Source organism: Sus scrofa, unplaced genomic scaffold, assembly GCF_000003025.6.
Source record: "Sus scrofa isolate TJ Tabasco breed Duroc unplaced genomic scaffold, Sscrofa11.1 Contig42, whole genome shotgun sequence".
NCBI lineage: Eukaryota > Metazoa > Chordata > Mammalia > Artiodactyla > Suidae > Sus > Sus scrofa.
The window spans coordinates 243,577-262,702 of record NW_018085200.1 but is presented as its reverse complement, the minus strand read 5'-3'; the positions used below and the strand labels follow the sequence as shown (position 1 = coordinate 262,702).

The window sequence follows — 19,126 nt, the reverse complement described above, 5'->3', positions numbered from 1 at the left end:
TGCTTGATACTTCCCCTAGGCTGAAAAAACAATCAGTTCAATGAATGAATGTTGGAAGAAATGAATAGAATATATTTATCCTGAGGTCAAAACAACTTCAGGATTGTAGTTACATATAAAAATGTAGATTTCCATAATGAAATATTACCAAAAAGGGACATGAGTGACAGAAAAATATAGCAAAAAGTGTATGATTAAATCTTGTTAATAATTGGGAGAATATAAAAAATAAGCTATTTGTTCATATGATAATACCTTTATTTTCAATTTCTTTCTTATCCATAGTGTTTAAGCAAGCATGAAAACCAGTTGTAGGTTCTGAATGAGATTTACCTAGAATACATCTTTGATTCTGAAAGAAATAAAGATAGAAACAACTTCCTAGTCTCCACTTCTACACTTTTGCTGTATATCTGAATTTATTCATCTTTCCTTATGCTCACATTTATCCATTCAGTATTTATCATAAACAAGATACTATGCTACCTGAACAAACTATTGTTGGCAAGTAGGCAAGCACTTTGTCGAGTGTTACTTTTAATTTACCTAATAAATTGAAATTTCTCTATGATATTGAAATATTATTTATCTGAAACACCATTGTTTTTTGATAAGTTATCAGCATAAGATGGTGACATGAGCAATAGAAAATGGTTATGAGTGCAATAAGGAAATTTGGAATATAATATATGATAATAATAATATATAATAATAGACACATGTATCACCATATATAAATATGTGTTCTTACATATAATATACAATAATAAGCAATATATAAAATATATACTTATAGTTGTTCCCATTGTGGCTAAATGGGTTAAGAAACAAATGTCTCTGTGAGGATGCAAGTTCCATCCCTAGCATTACTTAGTTGTTTAAGGATCCAGCATTGCCCCAAGCTGAGGCATAGGTCACAGAGGCAGCTCAGATCTGGTGCTGCCCTGGCTGTGGCCTATGCCTGCAGCTGCAGCTCCAGTCACACCCTTGACATTTTGCCCTGGAACAGGTGTGTGCGTGTGTGTGTACATATATGTATATGTCTTATACATATTTTTGTATATATATCAACACAGTCCCTCTCTCAAAAAATGGTGAGTAATAAAATTAAGCTACCTTTCTATTATCATTGTCTGGCTTTATGTCACAGCAATCAAGAACATGGCCTGAGAGATCAGCTTCATACAGAGTACTGGTTCTTCAGTATTTCTGTTTTGGAGCCACAGTGCCTATTTCCTTGGATTGTTACAGAGATTACTTGCTCAGTATCAGTGTGTTTTTATTTCTTTGATTGTTTTTTGTAAGAATGGTTTTATTAACACATGTAGATTTATGAAAAGTAGAAAACTAAGCCCAGATTTGGTAGATTTTTCCAAATGTGCAGAGTATAGTCCAGATGAGGTTTGTTTCCATTTTTGTACCTATGTCCCCTCCTTGCAGACTCTTTGATTTGTAGTGTTTTTTTTTTTCTTTATCTCACAGTTATTTTTTTGGTGGGCTCCATGCACTTTTTATTTATCACTTGAAATAGCTTTTCTACTATACAAATTCTTAATGGCATTTTTCATCTGGGCATTTCTCAGGGTATAGATTAAGGGGTTTAACATGGGAGTTATCATAGTGTAGAATACAGTAACTGCCTTGTCCATAGGTAAATTAGCTGCAGGTCTCAGGTACACAAACATGCAGGGCACAAGTAATAGGATGACAACTGTGATGTGGGAAACACAAGTGGAGAGTGCCTTGTGTCTTGCCTCCAAGCTGTGGTTCCTTAGGGAGAGAAGGATGACCACATAAGAGCCAATCAAGAGGATAAAGTTTAACAGACATAGGAAACCACTGTTGAGATCAACTAAGAGTCCTAGAGTGTCAGTATCAGTGCAGGCAAGTTTGAGCAAAGGATTCAGATCACACATAAAGTGATCAATGATGTTTGGACCACAGAAGGGTAATCTGAAGATGAGGAGAATCTGTATCATTGAATGAAGAAAACCACCCACCCACACGACTCCCACTAGCAGCCAACACACATGCCAGTTCATAATGGTTGTATAGTGCAGGGGCTTGCAGATGGCCACATAGCGGTCATAGGCCATCACAGAAAGCAGTATGGCATCAGCACCTCCAAATAAATGTTCGCCAAAGACTTGTGTCATGCACTGATTGAATGGACTGGATTTCTTTTCATGGAGTGAATCTACAATCAGTTTAGGAGTATTGACACAGGAATAGCAAGCATCAATGAAAGAAAGATGAGCCAGAAAAAAATACATGGGGGACTCCAGTAATGGACTGGCTGTGATGATGACCATGGTGAGCACATTTCCCACCATAGAAACAATGTAGATGATCAAAAATACAACAAATATTATTTTCTGAGTCTTTGGATTCCGTGTGAGCCCCAGTAGAATGAACTCGGTCACGTTGTTCCTATTCTCCATGTATTTCATGTTATTATTAATTACATTACCTGAAAAAAAAACACTTTTTATTATCTCAACCTTGAATTCATTAGGTCTCCCCATGTAATAAATAATAAATGTGAAGATTCTATTGAATTATGAATTATTTTGAGAATGTGCATATGAAACAAGGGTCTGATATCTTAGAGATGACTCAATCCTTTCCTTGGATAAGATAATATTTAGTTATAGACATGAGAAACTTAATGAACACAGAGGCAGGAAACGATCTTAATATGTGAGATACTCAGAGCTTAAGATGAGGCACGAAATATCACATGTAGTGTCAGCTAAGCTTGAAAAGAGTAGTAGAAAATGATTTTTAAGGGTATGAATGCAAAGCTAAGGAGATTTCCCATTATGCTTAGGAAATGGGAACCCATGTGAGGTAATTGGGATTATGAGCAGAAGATGAAGAAAGATTTGAGAAAGAGGAAATCTTGGCTATAACTCCAGTTAAGATCTTTATGTGGCTTTTATGAAGTGGATTAATTCTCAGTTAGGGGATGGAAGACAGAAATGCTAGTATGAAACATTTTATAATATTTGTTGTAAAGTCTAACAGGGCATTAGTGATGGGAAAATAATGAAAGGAAACAGTGGCTACTCTAATGAAATTGATAAACATGTTTCCTAAATTCAGTCACTTTATAATAGCTTATAAATACACTTTGTAATGATTGATTGCAATACACATGACATGAGAGCAACCTGTGCAATTGATATTATTTCATCCATATAGCACATGAGAATCAATCTTAGTATATAATGATAAGAATGATCATACTAATAATCATACTAAATAAAACCTACTGTAACACTTACTTGCTCTAGGACTCTGCCATATTTGAGTCACTAAAAACCTATACAATGTAATTTTTATACTTATTTTACACATTAGGTGTAGAAACATAGAGAAGTTAAGGATCCTACACAAAACAAGCAGCAAAAAGTACATATTTTTTGCCTAAGATTAATTCAGATTATACTATTTCTTTTTGCTCCAAATTCTTCATCCATGACCTATATTTTTATGTTATAATAAACAATGTTGAACTGGTAAACTCCTTTTGATAGGACTACAATGATCATTTTTATTTTAATATACTTCATAGACAACTACATATGAAGGAAATTTGTCAGCATACATGCAGACTCAGACACATACACACAGTATAATGTATTGGAATCCTCTGATAAAAATAGCTGTGTGGTACTGCTTTCATTGAAGGTCCATTTTATCTTTGTATCTTTCTCACCCACATTTCTTCCCGCCATAATTTCCCTTCAAAACATGAACCCACAGCCTTTTTCCTACCAGATATTGAAAATGATGATCATAGTGGTTGGGTAGACTGATTTGATAATCTGAAAGACCAGGTTAGAATCCTGCCTTTTCTCACTTGCAGCATTTTGTTTTGAGGTATGTTCCTTTGCAACTTACATTCTTATTTCTTTTAATACCAAGTAAGGATAATAGTCTGACTAACAGGCTGTTATGAAAATTGATTGAGGAAACATATATGAACATATCCACAACACTGCTATGGACACACAAAGGAATCCTCCTTATTTTATTTATTTATATATTTATTTAGGCCATTCCTGTGGCAGGTGGAAATGCCAGGACCAGGGATTGAACCTGTGTCACAGCAGTGACCTGAGTCACAGAAATGACAAGGCTGGATCCTTAATTCACTATGCCAAAATGTAACTCCAATATTCACTTATTTTTACAACTGTTTATGTACATAGGAATGGAATTGACATTCTGAGAAATAATACAGAGAAACTTTTAACCATGCAATAAACTGAGGAAAAGTCATCTAGAATTTTTTTTTAAAGAATACACAGAGGATCAAATTATGCATAGCAGTTGATACCAGGGAGAGATCTTCATGTTCATGTTTGGCCCAGATGATCATTTATATCACTTAATATTTACATTCAGATCTTTTTTGTGTGCTGTATTTAAATTTTATTTTCATTCTCAAGATTAGTCTTAATTATTAAAAGAAGCTTATCTTGGCAAAAGAAAGGTATCTTGTGTTAGAGAGCTGGATCCTACCAATTTTTAAGCTCTGTGAACCTCAAGTTTTTCATCTGTCGAAATAGGTTAATGATATTTACCAACTATATTTCAAAGAATGGGGTGAAGATAAATGCTGTATTACTCTATTTGAAAAGCATTGATACATAATGATTACAGCATATGAAAATTAATAATCTTTAATAAGTATCAGTACTGTTGAAAACTTACCTTCTGGTCTTAGGTAATATGAATGATGTTTGAACATGCTCAAAATAATTCCATCTTCAAATTGACTTCCTCTTGGATCAGTAAATTTTGACATGAGGATATGACATACTCAGAAAAAGACCATTTAGATAATTCAATATCATATCAATAGTAGATAATAAAGTCTTTATATAAGTCAAAATCTTTCCTTCTGGCCTAAAGCCTCCAACAGATTTCACAGAAACCTGACACTTGAATTTAGAATGGATTCATTTGGAACAATATGGAGAAATGAATTTCTCTAGATGGCTGTGGTCCCACAGGCAGGAGGCAGAATGTGTGTTGGAAATACTTTCAAATGGGTCATTCCATCTGAAATGAATCTTGCTCTGGATGTATAAATAAAAGGTACATATTCACCTACAAACAAGTATATTTAAAGAGGCTTCCATAAATGTTCAAGAAGCTGGTTGTATAGCTGTTAATTTCTCCCAGGAATTCATTACCTTCTTTGATGGAAAGGCTTTGTCTTTGAAGCAGGTATTCTGGAGAGATAAGTTCGAAAAGGACATATCCTTATGTGGGGAATTATATTCCCTGCACTTGGAAACAAAACAAGTGTGTTCCTTTTTTTTCTCTCTTAGAAACATGGGTTGCTAAGTAACTTGAATGTCATATGAATAGCAAGAAAGGCATAATTCCAATGTGAGGAATAACTTGTGAACTCATGTCTCAGTTAGAACTTCTGTCTACTTATCAATTTTAAACATTTTCTAGAACCTAGTATTCATTGCTTGAAAGTTGCAGCAATGAGGGTATACAATTAATGGCAGCCATTAAGAAGTACTTGAATCCAAAACCTGTTTTTTTTTTTTGCATTCATTAGGGTGGTATGTGTATAAACAGAAACTCTAAAAGGCTCCTAAGTTATCTATGGGATTTTTATAATGATCAGTATGGAACCAGAAGTGACATTAAAACATGTGGATAGGTAATCTAAAGCTCAAGAAAGGAGTTGTGTTTTCAAACAAGAGAATTGTTTGACATTTTTGTCACTTGGGATTATTTTCCTTTTCATACTTCTAGGAGGTATACATTGATAAAATATTAAAGTTTTAGTTGGATTTCTCTGCTGACTAATGCAGTTGAGAATATTTTTAGAATAAATGTTATTATTGGCCTTTTTTATCTTTTTTGGAAGTTTGTTTTCAAGACTTTATGCAATTTAAAATAGGTTTCTTATTACTAATTTGTAAGTTATTTGTATATATTTTTCATATATAATTCTTTTGTAATATATATGTTATATATAAATACATGTATAAAATGTAAATTTTGTATATATAAATCTAGATATTGTTTTCTTCTACTCTTTTTGTTTTTATAAAATGATGATATCCAGTGAGCAGAAGATTTAAAACATTGATTGACAGTGTTTGATTTTTTGAGTTTTTCTCAAGGTTCTTGCTTGTTGTGTCATATCTAGTAAACAGTGACCTACCTCCAAGTAAATTTTTTCCTTATAGAATTTTTTCAAAGGTTTAGTGTTAACTTCTAGGTCTCCAACTCATTTTGGGTTAATTTTTGTGTATAATGTGAGGTAGTGATTGAGCTTCCTTTTTTTCTCACATGGATATCCAGATGATCCAACACAATTTGTTGAAAAATGTATTCTTTTTTCAGTTGAATTGTCTTGATATTTTTGTAAATAATCATGCCTATAAGTCATTTCTAGACATTCTATTATATTTAAATGATTTTATGTTTATCCTTATGTCAACACTATAAAACATTTGGAACTTTGTTCTTTAGAACTTTGTTTTTTTGGGGGGAGTGATTTTCTAGTCTATGTTTCTTTAAATTATTTTTTATTTCTACATTAAAATTAGAATAAGATTGTCAGTTTCTTCAAATACCCTGAGGTATTTTTATTGGAATTGTATTGACATTATAAAATTTGATATGGTAAAATATTGTCTTTTAATGGATCAACATGGCTTATCTTTGCCTTACTTATGTACTTGCTTTCTTTCAGTGGCATTTTCTGATTTACATTTGTAAGTTTTGAATATATTTTTAAATATGTCCCTCAAATTTCATTTTAATAGTATAATACACAACATTTGTTTCTATTTTCAGTCTCATTTTCATTGAAACACAAGCAATATTTTGTGTTGACATATTATCCTGTGACATTGTTGAATTAAATGATTAGGTCAATTCAATTTTTTTAGAGCCCTAAGCACATTCTACCTATAAAATGACATAATATCCACATAAGTTTGTTTTTATAAATTTGTTACTTCTTTATGAATCTTTATATGCTTTATTTCTTTTTCTTGCCTTATTGCAATCTGGAGTAGAATGAAGAAAAGAAATTGAGGTGGGAAAGACTTGCCTTTGTTTCTAATCTTAGAGAGAATTCACCATTTAGTATTATAGTAGCTGTATAATTTACTGGGATATTCTGTCAGGTTGAGCAAATTGCTTACTATTCTTCATCTACTATTATATTTTTTATTGAAAATCTAGACTGAAAATTATCAGTTTGTATGCATTTATTGAATTAGTCTTGTACTTTTCCATTATTCTATTAGTGAATATCATTAAGTACTTTTTGAAAGTAAATGTTTTATTCCTGGTATAAACTACATGTGGCCATGGTCAATTATTATTCAAAAAGTAACAAATTTCACATATTTGTATGTGGTGTAATATATATTTTCATATCCTCAAAAGAGATATTTTTCATTTTGTTTCTCATAATGCAACTTAGCATATGTGTAATGCTGGGAAAATTATACACTGAAAATTCTCTATTTCTTGAAATAATTTGTGAAGAACTTGTAATATGAATTTTATATTATTTTATTTATTTTTAATTAATGATTTTCATTTTTCCATTATACTTGGTTTACACCATTCTGTCAATTTTTTACTTCACAACACAGTGACCTAGTAACATGTATATTCTTTTTCTTACATTATCCTCCATCATGCTTCATCACAAGTGACTAGATATAGTTAATAGTGATATACAGCAGGATCTCATTGCTTATCCATTCCAAATGCAAGCATTTGCATCCATTAACTCCATATTCAGAGTTCATCCCACTCCCTCCCCCTGTCCCCTTGGCAGCCACAGGTCTGTCCTCCATATCCATGGGTTTCTTTGCTGTGGAAAAGTTCATTTGTGCCACATATTAGATTCAAGATATAAATGATATCATATGGCATTTGTCTTCCATTTCTGACTTACTTTACTTAGTATGAGAGCCACTAGTTCCAACCATGCTGCTGCAAATGGCATTATTTTGTTATTTTATGGCTGAATTGTACTCCATTGTGTATATATACTAATTCTTCTTAATCCATTCCTCTGTCAATGGCATTTAGGTTGTTTCAATGTCTTGGCTATTGTGAATAGTGCTGCAAGGAACATAAGGGTGTATGAGTCTTTCTCAAGGGAAGTTTTGTCTGGATATGAACCCAAATGTGGGATTGCTGGATCATGTGGTAATTATATATTTAGTTTTCTGAGGTACCTCCATGCTGTTTTCCATAGGGGTTGTACAAATTTACATTCCCACAAACAATAGAGGAGGGTTCCCATTTCTCCACACCCTCTCCAGCACTTGATATTTGTGAACTGATGAATGGTGCCTTCTGACAGATCTGAGGTAGTACTTCATAGTAGTTTTGATTTTCATTTCTCTAATAATGATGTTGAGCATTTTTTCATATGCATGTTGGCCATCTGTTTATCTTCTTTGTGGAAATGTCTATAAGGGTCTTTTGCCCATTTTCCAATTGTTTTTTTTTTGTTTGTTTGTTTGTTTTTTGCTGGTGAGTTGTATAAGCTATATATATATAATATTTATATTTTAGAGATTAAGCCCTTGTCACTTGCATCCTTTAAAACTATTTTCCCCATTCTGTAGGTTGCCTTGTGATTAGGTCCCATGGTTTACCTTTGTTTTTATTTCTTCTGCCTTGGGAGTCTGACCTAAGAAAACATTTATAAGGTTTATATTAGAGAAGGTATTGCCTATTTTCTATTCTAGAGGTTTGATGCTGTCTTCTCTGACATATAAGTCTTCAATCCATTTTGAGTTTATTTTTGTGCATTGTGTGAGAATGTGTTCCACTTTCATTGATTTACATGTGGCTTATCAGTTTTCCCAGCACCACTTGCTGAAAAGACTATATTTTTTTCCATTTTGTATTCTTGCCTCCTTTGTCAAAGATTAACTGACCATAGGTGTCTGGGTTTATTCCTGGGTTGTCTATTCTGTTCCATTGGTCTGTATGTCTGTTTTGGTACCAGTACCACACTGTATTGGTTACTGTGGCTTTGTAATGTTGTTTGAAGTCTGGGAGAGTTATGCCTCCTGCTTGTTTTTGGCTCCTCAGGATTGCTTTGGTAATTCTGGGTCTTTTATGGTTCCATATAAATTTTTAGATTTTTTGATGTAGTTCTGTGAAAATTGTCACAGTTAATTTGATAGGGGTTATATTGAATCTGTAGATTGCTATCATTATTATGACCATTTTTATAATATTATTTTTTCCAACCCAGGAGCACGGGATATCTTTCAATTTCTTTGTCCACTTTAATTTCCTTGACTAATGTTTTAAAGTTCTCAGCATATAAGTCTTTCACCTACTTGGTCAGGTTTATTCCTAGGTGTTTAAATTTTTAGTGTGTGATTTTAAAAGGTATTATATTTTGTATTCCTTTTCTAATATTTCATTGTTGGTATACAGAAATGTAACTGATTTCTGAATGGTAATCTTGTATCCTGATACTTGCTGAATTTGTTCATCAGTTCCAATACTTTTTGTGTTGAGGACTTAGGGCTTTCTATTTGTAATATCATGCCTTCTGCATACAGTGACAGTTTTACCTCTTCTCTTCCTATTTGGATGCCTGTTATTTCATTTGTCTAATTGCTGTGGTAGGACTTCCAACACTATGCTGAATAGAAGTGATGAGAGTATGCATCCTTGTCATCTTCCAGATTTTAGTGGGAAAGCTTTCGTCTTTTCTCCATTTTGTGTTATATTTGCTTTGAGTTTGTCATGAGTGGCTTTTATTATGTTAAGATATGTTCACTGTATACCCACTTTGGTAAGATTTTTTATCATGAATGGATGTTGGAGTTTTTCAAATGCTTTTTATGCCTCTATTGACATGATCATGTAATTTTTGACTTTTGTTTATGTGTTTTATGATGTTGATTGATTTGTGTATGGTGAACCATCCTTGTGAACCTGGGATGAATCCCATGTGGTTGTGGTGTATGATCTTCTTTTAATGTTGTTGGATTTGGTTGGCTAAAATTTTGTTGAGGATTTTTGCATCTATATTCATCAGAGATATTGCCATACAATTTCATTTTTTTTGGTAGTATCTTTGTCTGGTTTTGGCATTACGGTAATGGTGGCATCATAGAATATCTTTGGGAGTGTTCCTTCTTCACTTTTTAAAAAGTTGAAGAAGAATGGGTATAAGTTCTTCTTTGTATGTTTGATAGAATTTGCCTGCAAATCCATGTGATCCAGGACTTTTGTTTGTTGGGAGTATTTTTATTACATATTCAATATGATTTTTAGTGAAGAATCTGTCCATTTGGTCTATTTTTTCTTGATTCAGTTTTTGCATGCTGTAAGTCTGTAGAAATTTGCCCATTTACTCTAGGTTGTTAAATTTGTTAGCATGTAATTGGTCAGAGTATTCACATAACTTTTATAAATTCCTGCACTTTTTGTTGAGATTTCTCCTTTTTCATTTATTATTTAAATTGTTTGGGATTTTCTTTCTTCTTGGTGTCTGTGGCCAGAGGTTTGTCAATTTTGTTTAGCTTTTCAAAGAATAAGCTCTTGGTTTTATTGAGTTTTTCTTATTGTTTTTTGAACCTCTATTATTGCTTTACTCACTGATGATTATGATTTCCTTCCTTCTGCTGACTTCAGGTTTTGTTTGTTTTTCTTTTTTTATTCAGTTGGGTGTGGGTTAAATTTTCAATTTAAGATTTTTCTTCTTTTTTGAGGAAGGCCTGTATCACTATGAATTCCCCTCTAAGGACTGCTTTTTCAGCATCCCATGTATTTCAAATGGTTTTGTCATCATCATCATTTGTCTTGAGGTATTTTTTAATTTCCTTTTTGATTTCCTCTTTGACCCATTGGTTTTCTAGTAACATGTTGTTTGGTCTCCATGTAGTCAGTTTTTTTCTCATTTATTTTCCTTTGGCTGATTTCTAGTTTCATGCCATTGTGGTCAGATAAGATACTTGAAATTATTTCTCTATTCTTAAATTTGTTCATGTGAGTTTTGTGACCCAGAATATAGTCAATCCTTGAGAATGTTTCATGTGCACTGGAAAAGAATGTATATTCTGATTTTTTTGCATGTAATGTCCTGAAAATTCCAGTGAAATCTAACTTTTCTATTGTGTCATTTAGCATCTATAAAATGATTGATTTTCTGTCTAGAGGGTCAGTCCATTGATGTGAGTGGGGTGTTAAATCTCCTACTATTATTGTATTCCCATAAATTTCTCCTTTTATGTATGGTAGTATTTGTTTTAGGTATCTGGGTGCTGGGTGCTCCCTCAATATATATGTTAGCATATATATTGAGATTGTAATATCCTCTTCTTGAATGGACCCTTTTATCATTAAGTAGTGTCCTTCTTTGTCTTTCTTTATGGCTTTCATTTTAAAGTCTATTTTGTTTGATGTGGGAATTGCAACTCCTGCCTAACTGTCTTTTCCATTGGCATGAAATATCTTTTCCCACCTCCTAATTTTCAATCTATATGTGTCCTTTGCCTTAAGGTGAGTCTCTTGTAGACAGCATATTTGTATTTTGCTTTTTGATGCAAACTGCAACTTTGTGTTTTCTTAATTGGGGCATTCGGTCCATTGACATTTAAGGTAATTATTAATAAATATGTATTTACTGCCATTTTAAACCTTGTTTTCTGGTTGATTCTGTTTCTCCATTGTTCATTTCATTTTTCAGTTGGATGTTTTCCATTTATTTTATGCTTATGTACTTTACTTTTTATTTTTGTGAATGTAATATTTGGTTTTTATCTGTGGTTGCCCTATATTTAAGTATGTTAACCCATTCCTATATCTGCCTCCTGCAGGCTGATTGTAGTATTGGTTAAAACATTATTTAAAAAAATGAAATTTCTTGGTTTCCATCCCCACATTCTGTGATTTTGAAATCCTTTTGTACCATCTTCATGTTTCTTGTTTTGCTGTTATGTGTGTTTATCCTCGCTTTTACAATAGATTTATTTCCTTCTATAAATCTGTATACTTGCTTATTTAAGTGATTGCTTCCAACTGTGATTTTATCCATCCTATTTGTTCTTAATTATTTTTGATTTAGGGATGCCAATTCAGTATTTATTTTATTTATTTTTTCTATTTTTTGGTTTTATTATTATTTTTCTTTGCCCAATATATTATTTTTTCCCACTGTAGAACATGATGACCCAGTTACATATACACATGTACATTTTTTTTCTCACATTATCAGGCTCCGTCAAAAGTGACAACATAGTTCCCAGTGATACACAGCAGGACTGCAGTGTTAATCCATTCCAAAGGCAATAGTCTGCATCTAGTAACCCCAAGTTCCTAATCCATCCCAATCCCTTCACCTCCCCCTTGGCAACCACAAGTCTAATCCAAGTACATGATTTTCATTTCCGTGGAAAAGTTCATTTGTGCTGTATATTAGATTCCAGATATAAGTGATATCATATATCGTATGGTATTTGTCTTTCTCTTTCTGTCTTTCTTCACTCAGTATGAGAGATTCTACTTCCATCCATGTTGCCACAAATGGCATTATTTCATTTTATTATGGCTGAGTATTATTCCATTGTGTATATATATATGACATCTGCATAATCCAATTAACTGTTGGACATTTGGGTTGATTCTATGTCTTGGCTATTGTGAATAGTGCTGCAATGAATATGTGGGTGCATGTGTATTTTTTAAGGTAAATTTTGTCTGGATATATGCCCAATGGTGGGATTGCTGGTTCATAAGATAGTTTTATGTATAATTTTCTAAGATACCTCCCTACTCTTCTCCACAGTTATTGTACCAGCTTACATTCCCAGAAATAGTGCAGGAGGGTTCCCTTTTCTCCACACCCCCTCCAGCTTTTGGTATTCATGGACTTATTAATGATGGCCATTCTGATTAGTGTGAGGTGGTATCTCGTGGTAGATTTGATTTGGATTTTTCTAATAATCAGTGATATTGAGCATTTTTTCATGTGATGTTGGTCATCAGTTTATCTTCCTTGGAGAAATGTCTATGTGGGTCTTTTGCCCATTTTTCCATTGTGTGATTGGCTTTTTTGCTGTTGAGTTGTATATGTTGCTTGTATATTTTAGAGATTAAGCCCTTGTCAGTCGCATCATTTGAAACTATATTCTCCCTTTCTGTAAGTTGTCTTTTTGTTTTCTTTTTGGTTTCTTTTGCTGCACAAAAGATTTTCAGTTTGATTAGGTTGCATTGGTTTATTTTTGTTCGTATTTCTGTTGCTTTGGGAGACTGACCTGAGGAAACATTTGTAAGGTTCATGTCAGAGAATGTTTTGCCTATGTTCTTTTCCAGGAGTTTGATAGTGTCTTATATTTAAGTCTTTCATCCATTTTGAGTTTATTTTCACACATGTCATGAGGGTATGTTCTACTTTCATTGAATTGCATGCTGCTGTCCAGGTTTCCTGCAATAATTGCTGAATAGACTGTGTCTTTCCCATTTTCTGTTCTTGCCTCCTGTGTCAAAGATTAATTGACCATAGGCATCTGGGTTTATTTCTGAGTTCTCTATTCTGTTCCATTGGTCTGTATGTCTGTTTTGGTACTAGTACCACACTGTCTTGATGACTGTGTATCTGTAATATTGCCTGAAGTCTGGGAGAGTTATGCCTCCTGCTTGGTTTTTGTTCCTCAGAATTGCTTTGGCAATTCTGGGTCTTTTGTGGTACTGTAAAAACTTTTGGATTGTTTGTTCTAATTCTGTGAAAAATGTCACAGTTAATTTGATAGGGATTGCATTGAATCTGTAGATTGCTTTGGGTATTATGGCCATTTTTACAATATTAATATTTACAAGCATTGAGCATAGAATACCTTTATATTATTTTGCATCTTTTTAATTCCCTTGAATAATGTTTTATAGTTCTCAGTGTATAAGTCTTTTACCTCCATGGTCAGTTTCATTCCCAGGTATTTGACTTTTGATGTGCAATTTCAAATGTATTGTATTTTTGTATTCCTTTTCTAATATTTTATTGTTGGTATACAGAAATGCAACTGATTTCTGAATGTTAATATTATATCCTGCTACTTTCCTGAATTTGTTGATCAGTTCAAGTAGTTTATTGGTTGTGTCATTGGAGTTTTCTATTTAAAATATCATATCATCTGCATATAATGACAGTTTTACATCTTCTCTTCTTTATGGATGTATTTTATTTCTTTTGTTTGCCTGATTGTTGTGGCTAGGACATTCCATACTACCTTTAATAACAGTGGTGAGAGTGGGCATCCTTGTCTTGTTCCAGATTTTAATGGGGAGGCTTTCAGCTATTCTCCATTGAGTATTATATTTGCTGTGTGTTTGTCTTAAATGGTTTTTCTTATGTTAAGGTATGTCCCTTCTATACCCACTTTGGCAAGAGTTTTGATCATGAGTGGATATTGGATTTTGTCAAATGCTTTTTCTGCATTTACTGAGATAATCATGTGTTTTTTAACTTCTCTTTTTTTATTGTGGTGTGTGATGCTGATTTATGCTTATGTTTAACCATCCTTGTGAGCCTGGGATGAATCCCACCTGGTCTTGGTGTATGATCTTCTTATATGTTCTTGGATACCATTGGATAAAATTTTGTTGAGAATTTTGCTTATATATCCATCAATGATATTGGCCTATAGTTTTCTTTTTTGGTGGTATCACTGGTTTTGGAATTAGAGTGATGGAGGCATCATAGAATGAATTTGGGAGTGTTCCTTCTTCTTCAAACCTTTTAGAAATTTTAAGGAGGATGGGTATAAGTTCCTCTTTGTATGTTTGGTAGAATTCACCTTTGAAACCATCTGGTCCTGGACTTTTATTTGTATGGATCATTTTAATGACCTATTCAATGTCATTTCTAGTGATCAGTCTGTTTAGTTGATCTATTTCTTCTTGATTCAGTTTTGGCAGGCTTAAAGTCTCTAGAAAGATGTCCGTTTCTTCTAGGTTGTCCAGTATTTTAGCATACGATTGTTCATTGTATTCTCTGTTTTTTTTCTTTTCTTTTCTTTTTTTTTTTTGTATTTCTGTAGTATCCATTGTGACTTCTCCTTTTTCATTTCTTATTTCATTTATTTGGTTTTTTTCTCTCCTCTTCTTGGTGAGGCTAGCCAGAGGTTTGTCAATTTAGTTTACCTTTTCAAAGAACCAGCTCTTCATTTTATTGATTTTTTATATTGTTTTTTTAAATCTATATTTTATTGATTTCTTCTTTAATCTTTATGATTTCCTTCCTTCTATTGATTTTAGGTTTTGTTTCTTCTTTGTATAATTCATTTTGGTGGGTTAAGTTGTCATTTTGGGATTTTTCTTCTTTTATGAGGAAGTCCTGTATTGCTATGAACTTCCCTCTGAGCACTGCTTGTGCAGCATCCCATAGATTTTGAGTTGTTGTGTCTTATCTTTTGTCTCAAGCTATTTTTAAATTTCCTTCTTGATTTCCTCACTGACCCATGGGTTTTTTAGTAGCATTTTGTTCAGTCTCCATGTAGTAAGTTTTTTCTCCTTTCTTCTCCTGTGGTCAATTTGTAGATTCATGCCATTGTGGTCACAGAAGATAGTTGAAAAAATTTCTATACTCTTAAATTGTTGAGATTAGCTTTGTACCCAATATGTGATCAATTCTTGAGAATATTATATGTGCACTTGAGAATAATCTGTATTCTGATTTTTTTGGATGTAATGTCCTGAAAATGCCAATTAAGTCTTACTTTTCTATTATGTCCTTTAAAATAGAAGAGTTTCTATAACAAACAAAAGCTAAAACATTACAGCAATACTAAACCTTTTCTAAAGGGAATACTGAAAGGGCTACTCTAAATTGAAAAAAAAAAGAATTAGGGTTAAGGAAGCCACAACTGGAAAGCTATCTCTTAAATAAGTCAGCGTACAGATCTAAACATGAAGATGTTAAAAAATATATAAAAATCATAGAAATTTTTACTATTTTTATCATTGTATTTATCATTGATTATTTTTCTTTTTTCTTTTTTTTATTTTCTCTCTCCCTCTTTTTAAAAATTTGTATAATGATTTTTTTCCCATTACACATGGTTTATGGTATTCTGTCAACACAGCTCACAGCAACTGGCAATGCTGGATCCTTACTTAACCTTCTAGGCAAGGCCAGGGGTCAAACCAGCATCTTCATAGATACTAGTCAGGTTCATTATCACTGAGCCAAAAATGGAACTCCAGTCTTTCCTTTTTTGATTTTTATTTGAAAAGCCTGTCGCTTTCTTGAAAACATTAATTACTGGTAAACACCTCTGGTTACTTAAATAAAGATTGACTTATAGTAAATATTATACTTAGAAATCTCTTCATGATTCAGTGTTTAACAAACCCAAGATCCATGAGGATGTGGGTTCATTTCCTGGCCTCTTTCAGTGGGTTAAGCTGTGAGTGTGAAGTGAAGTCATGAGCTGTGGTATAGGTTGCAGATGTGGTTCAGATCACATGTTGCTGTGGCCAGTGGTTACAGCTCTGATTTGGACCCTAGCCCAGGCACCTACATATGCCACTGGTGCAGTGCAAAAATAGCATACATACATACATACATACATAAACATATTATACTTATGTAACCATATACCCCTATGACCATGTAACTACATACTTCTATTATCCATCATAATTTGGTATTTTTCCCTGTTAGAATTCAAGAAATGTTTTTGTAGAAGAAAAAAAAATCTCTATTTCCTATTCTCACTGTTTCTTATTGAGCACATATTCCCAGAAATGAAACCTTGAGTGAAAATACAAAAAGTGCAAATTATGAAGCAAAATATGTGGATAATGCTACATGTGAGAAATTTCCTGTTATCTGTCCTATGTGGAAAGGTGATAAATAGAAAAAAAGTCAATATATTTGGAATCAAGAAATACATATATACATGGCCATAATTGATATAATTCTCTTGTATTTAATTTATAAATATAATTGATTTAAAATGGCTTAATTTAAAAGTGAAATATTTTATTTTATAGTCAAACAGGATAATGAAACATACCTATTTATCAAAATTTTTATCATCTCAGACCTCAAAATACTTGTTTTTGATATTCAGTAAGGCATTTGAGGATAATTATAGTAGGTTTAAGTCAACATTTAGAGTCTCATATAATACCTTACACATTTGCATAAATTAGATGCTTACAAATTGATTCATACTAACTGTTCAACTCTTCCTAATCAGCCATACTGAAACTGCAAGCTTCTTTCATCATCCACATCACTAGTCTCAGTACCTCAGGCTGGCTTTTCTCCCTTTCATATCTATTGTTTTTATTTCTTCTTCCCACTAGGCACTACTGTAAGTAATTTAAGACCAACTCTAATAATGTGTTAGTAACTCATATCATAGGATAAGTAAAAATTTTTCTACTAGAAGGTCAAGAATCATAGATAAGCTAAAGAACTATTGAGAACTACTGAAAAACAACCATTCCACTAAATCACACTGTGTTTTTATGTTATAAAACACTGAACCATAGTATTTAAAATTTTTCATTGCATTTACTCACAATTTCAGAACCAATATACTTACAATTTATTTTCAAAACTCTAGCACTGTCTTCCATCTTTTTCTCCTTTCAGTGGAATTACCATTCAAATAAGTGCACATAAAGTAACATTTTAATAGAAAAAGTTGAAATATCTCTAGTGTATGAGAGCTATCATCAATGGCCACAAAAGGCCATATGGTATCCTTCATATTAAATAATAAAGGTTAAAACAGTTAAATAAACTGTCACATTCAACTAATATTTATATTTTAATCTTTTAAAAAGTATTAAGATTGTAGTTTAAACATAAGTATTCTTCCCTGGAATTGTTTTTCTTTCTTTCTTTCTTTCTTTCTTTCTTTCTTTCTTTCTTTCTTCCTTCCTTCCTTCCTTCCTTCCTTCCTTCCTTCCTTCCTTCCTTCATTTTTAGTGCCACACTTGTGCCATATAGAAATTCCCAAGCTAGGGGTCAAATAGGACCTGCAGCTGCTGACCTATGCTACAGCCATAGCAACATAGGATCTGAGCTTCAGCTGCATATGTGACCTATACTACAGCTCACATGTGGCAACATAAGACCTTTAAACCAACGAGCAAGGTCTGGAATCAAACCCTCATTCCTCATTGGAACTAGTCAGGATTGTTGCTGCTGAGCCAAGATCAGAACTTCCCTTCCCTGGAATTCTAATGATTCCCTGTGCCAGTGGAGCTGGCCTTCTTGATATTCCCAGACAGTACTTGTTCTGTCCTATCAGAGGCTATTAAGCTCCTGATGTTTCCAGGTAGATGTCAGTAACTACAACACCATGCAGTGTCTACTCAAGTATTCTAAGTCTTTTGGTTCTTAGAACTACCTAACTTGATTCAATTTTTTTTTATTAATTACTGCCAGACATTATTAAATGTTTTGGCTTATGTAAGGAAATCATATCCTGGTGAGCAGTAAAGTCAGTACCTCATCTTCTGACTGATCTGGACATAATGGAAAAAATAAAAAACTTTAACCACATGAAGCCTTTCAGAGCTGCATTTAATGGTGGGTGCCTGACTTTTGAACAGATTATGCAAACTTTCTGAGCAGTCCCACTTTTTTAATCTCTCAAGAAAGGAAAATAAAACTCATCTCCTATTGATTTGAGGAAAATATTAGTTAGTTTTTAATTACTATGTGTCAGCAATTGTGCCAAACAGACAAAAGTCTTAAATCATATAGGTAGGCTTTACTTAAATTCTCATTTAGTAAGGTACTTACTTGGTTCTCTAATAGTAAAAATATGACTGGATAATTAAATCATCAATTATGAATTCAATGAATTAGATAATATATCCATGACTTAATTAACTAAATGGCATTTTGTCTCATCATAATACTTTTTGTTATCCAAACTGTTTGATTGTATAAGTGAATAAAAGTCAACACATCACTTCTAGTTCAAAACTGAAAACTGGAAAAACAAAGATAAAATTCAAAGTAGAGATATTCTTGCATATAGCCAAATAATTTACCATCTTTGAACAGGTTTCCTTATTCCTGAAAGAAAGGCAGTTGGAATGAGCAACTACTAAGCCTATA

At 32.8% G+C, this 19,126-nt stretch overlaps 1 protein-coding gene across 1 annotated transcript; it reads right to left on the bottom strand.

The window, feature by feature from the left end:
- Positions 1-815: 815 nt before the first annotated feature.
- LOC110258753 (olfactory receptor 4C46-like) lies at positions 816-3,051 on the bottom strand. Its single transcript, XM_021082021.1, has one exon. It carries the CDS (start codon positions 2,523-2,525, stop codon positions 1,512-1,514), a length of 1,014 nt encoding a protein of 337 aa, XP_020937680.1. The 5' UTR covers positions 2,526-3,051; the 3' UTR covers positions 816-1,511.
- Positions 3,052-19,126: the final 16,075 nt, after the last annotated feature.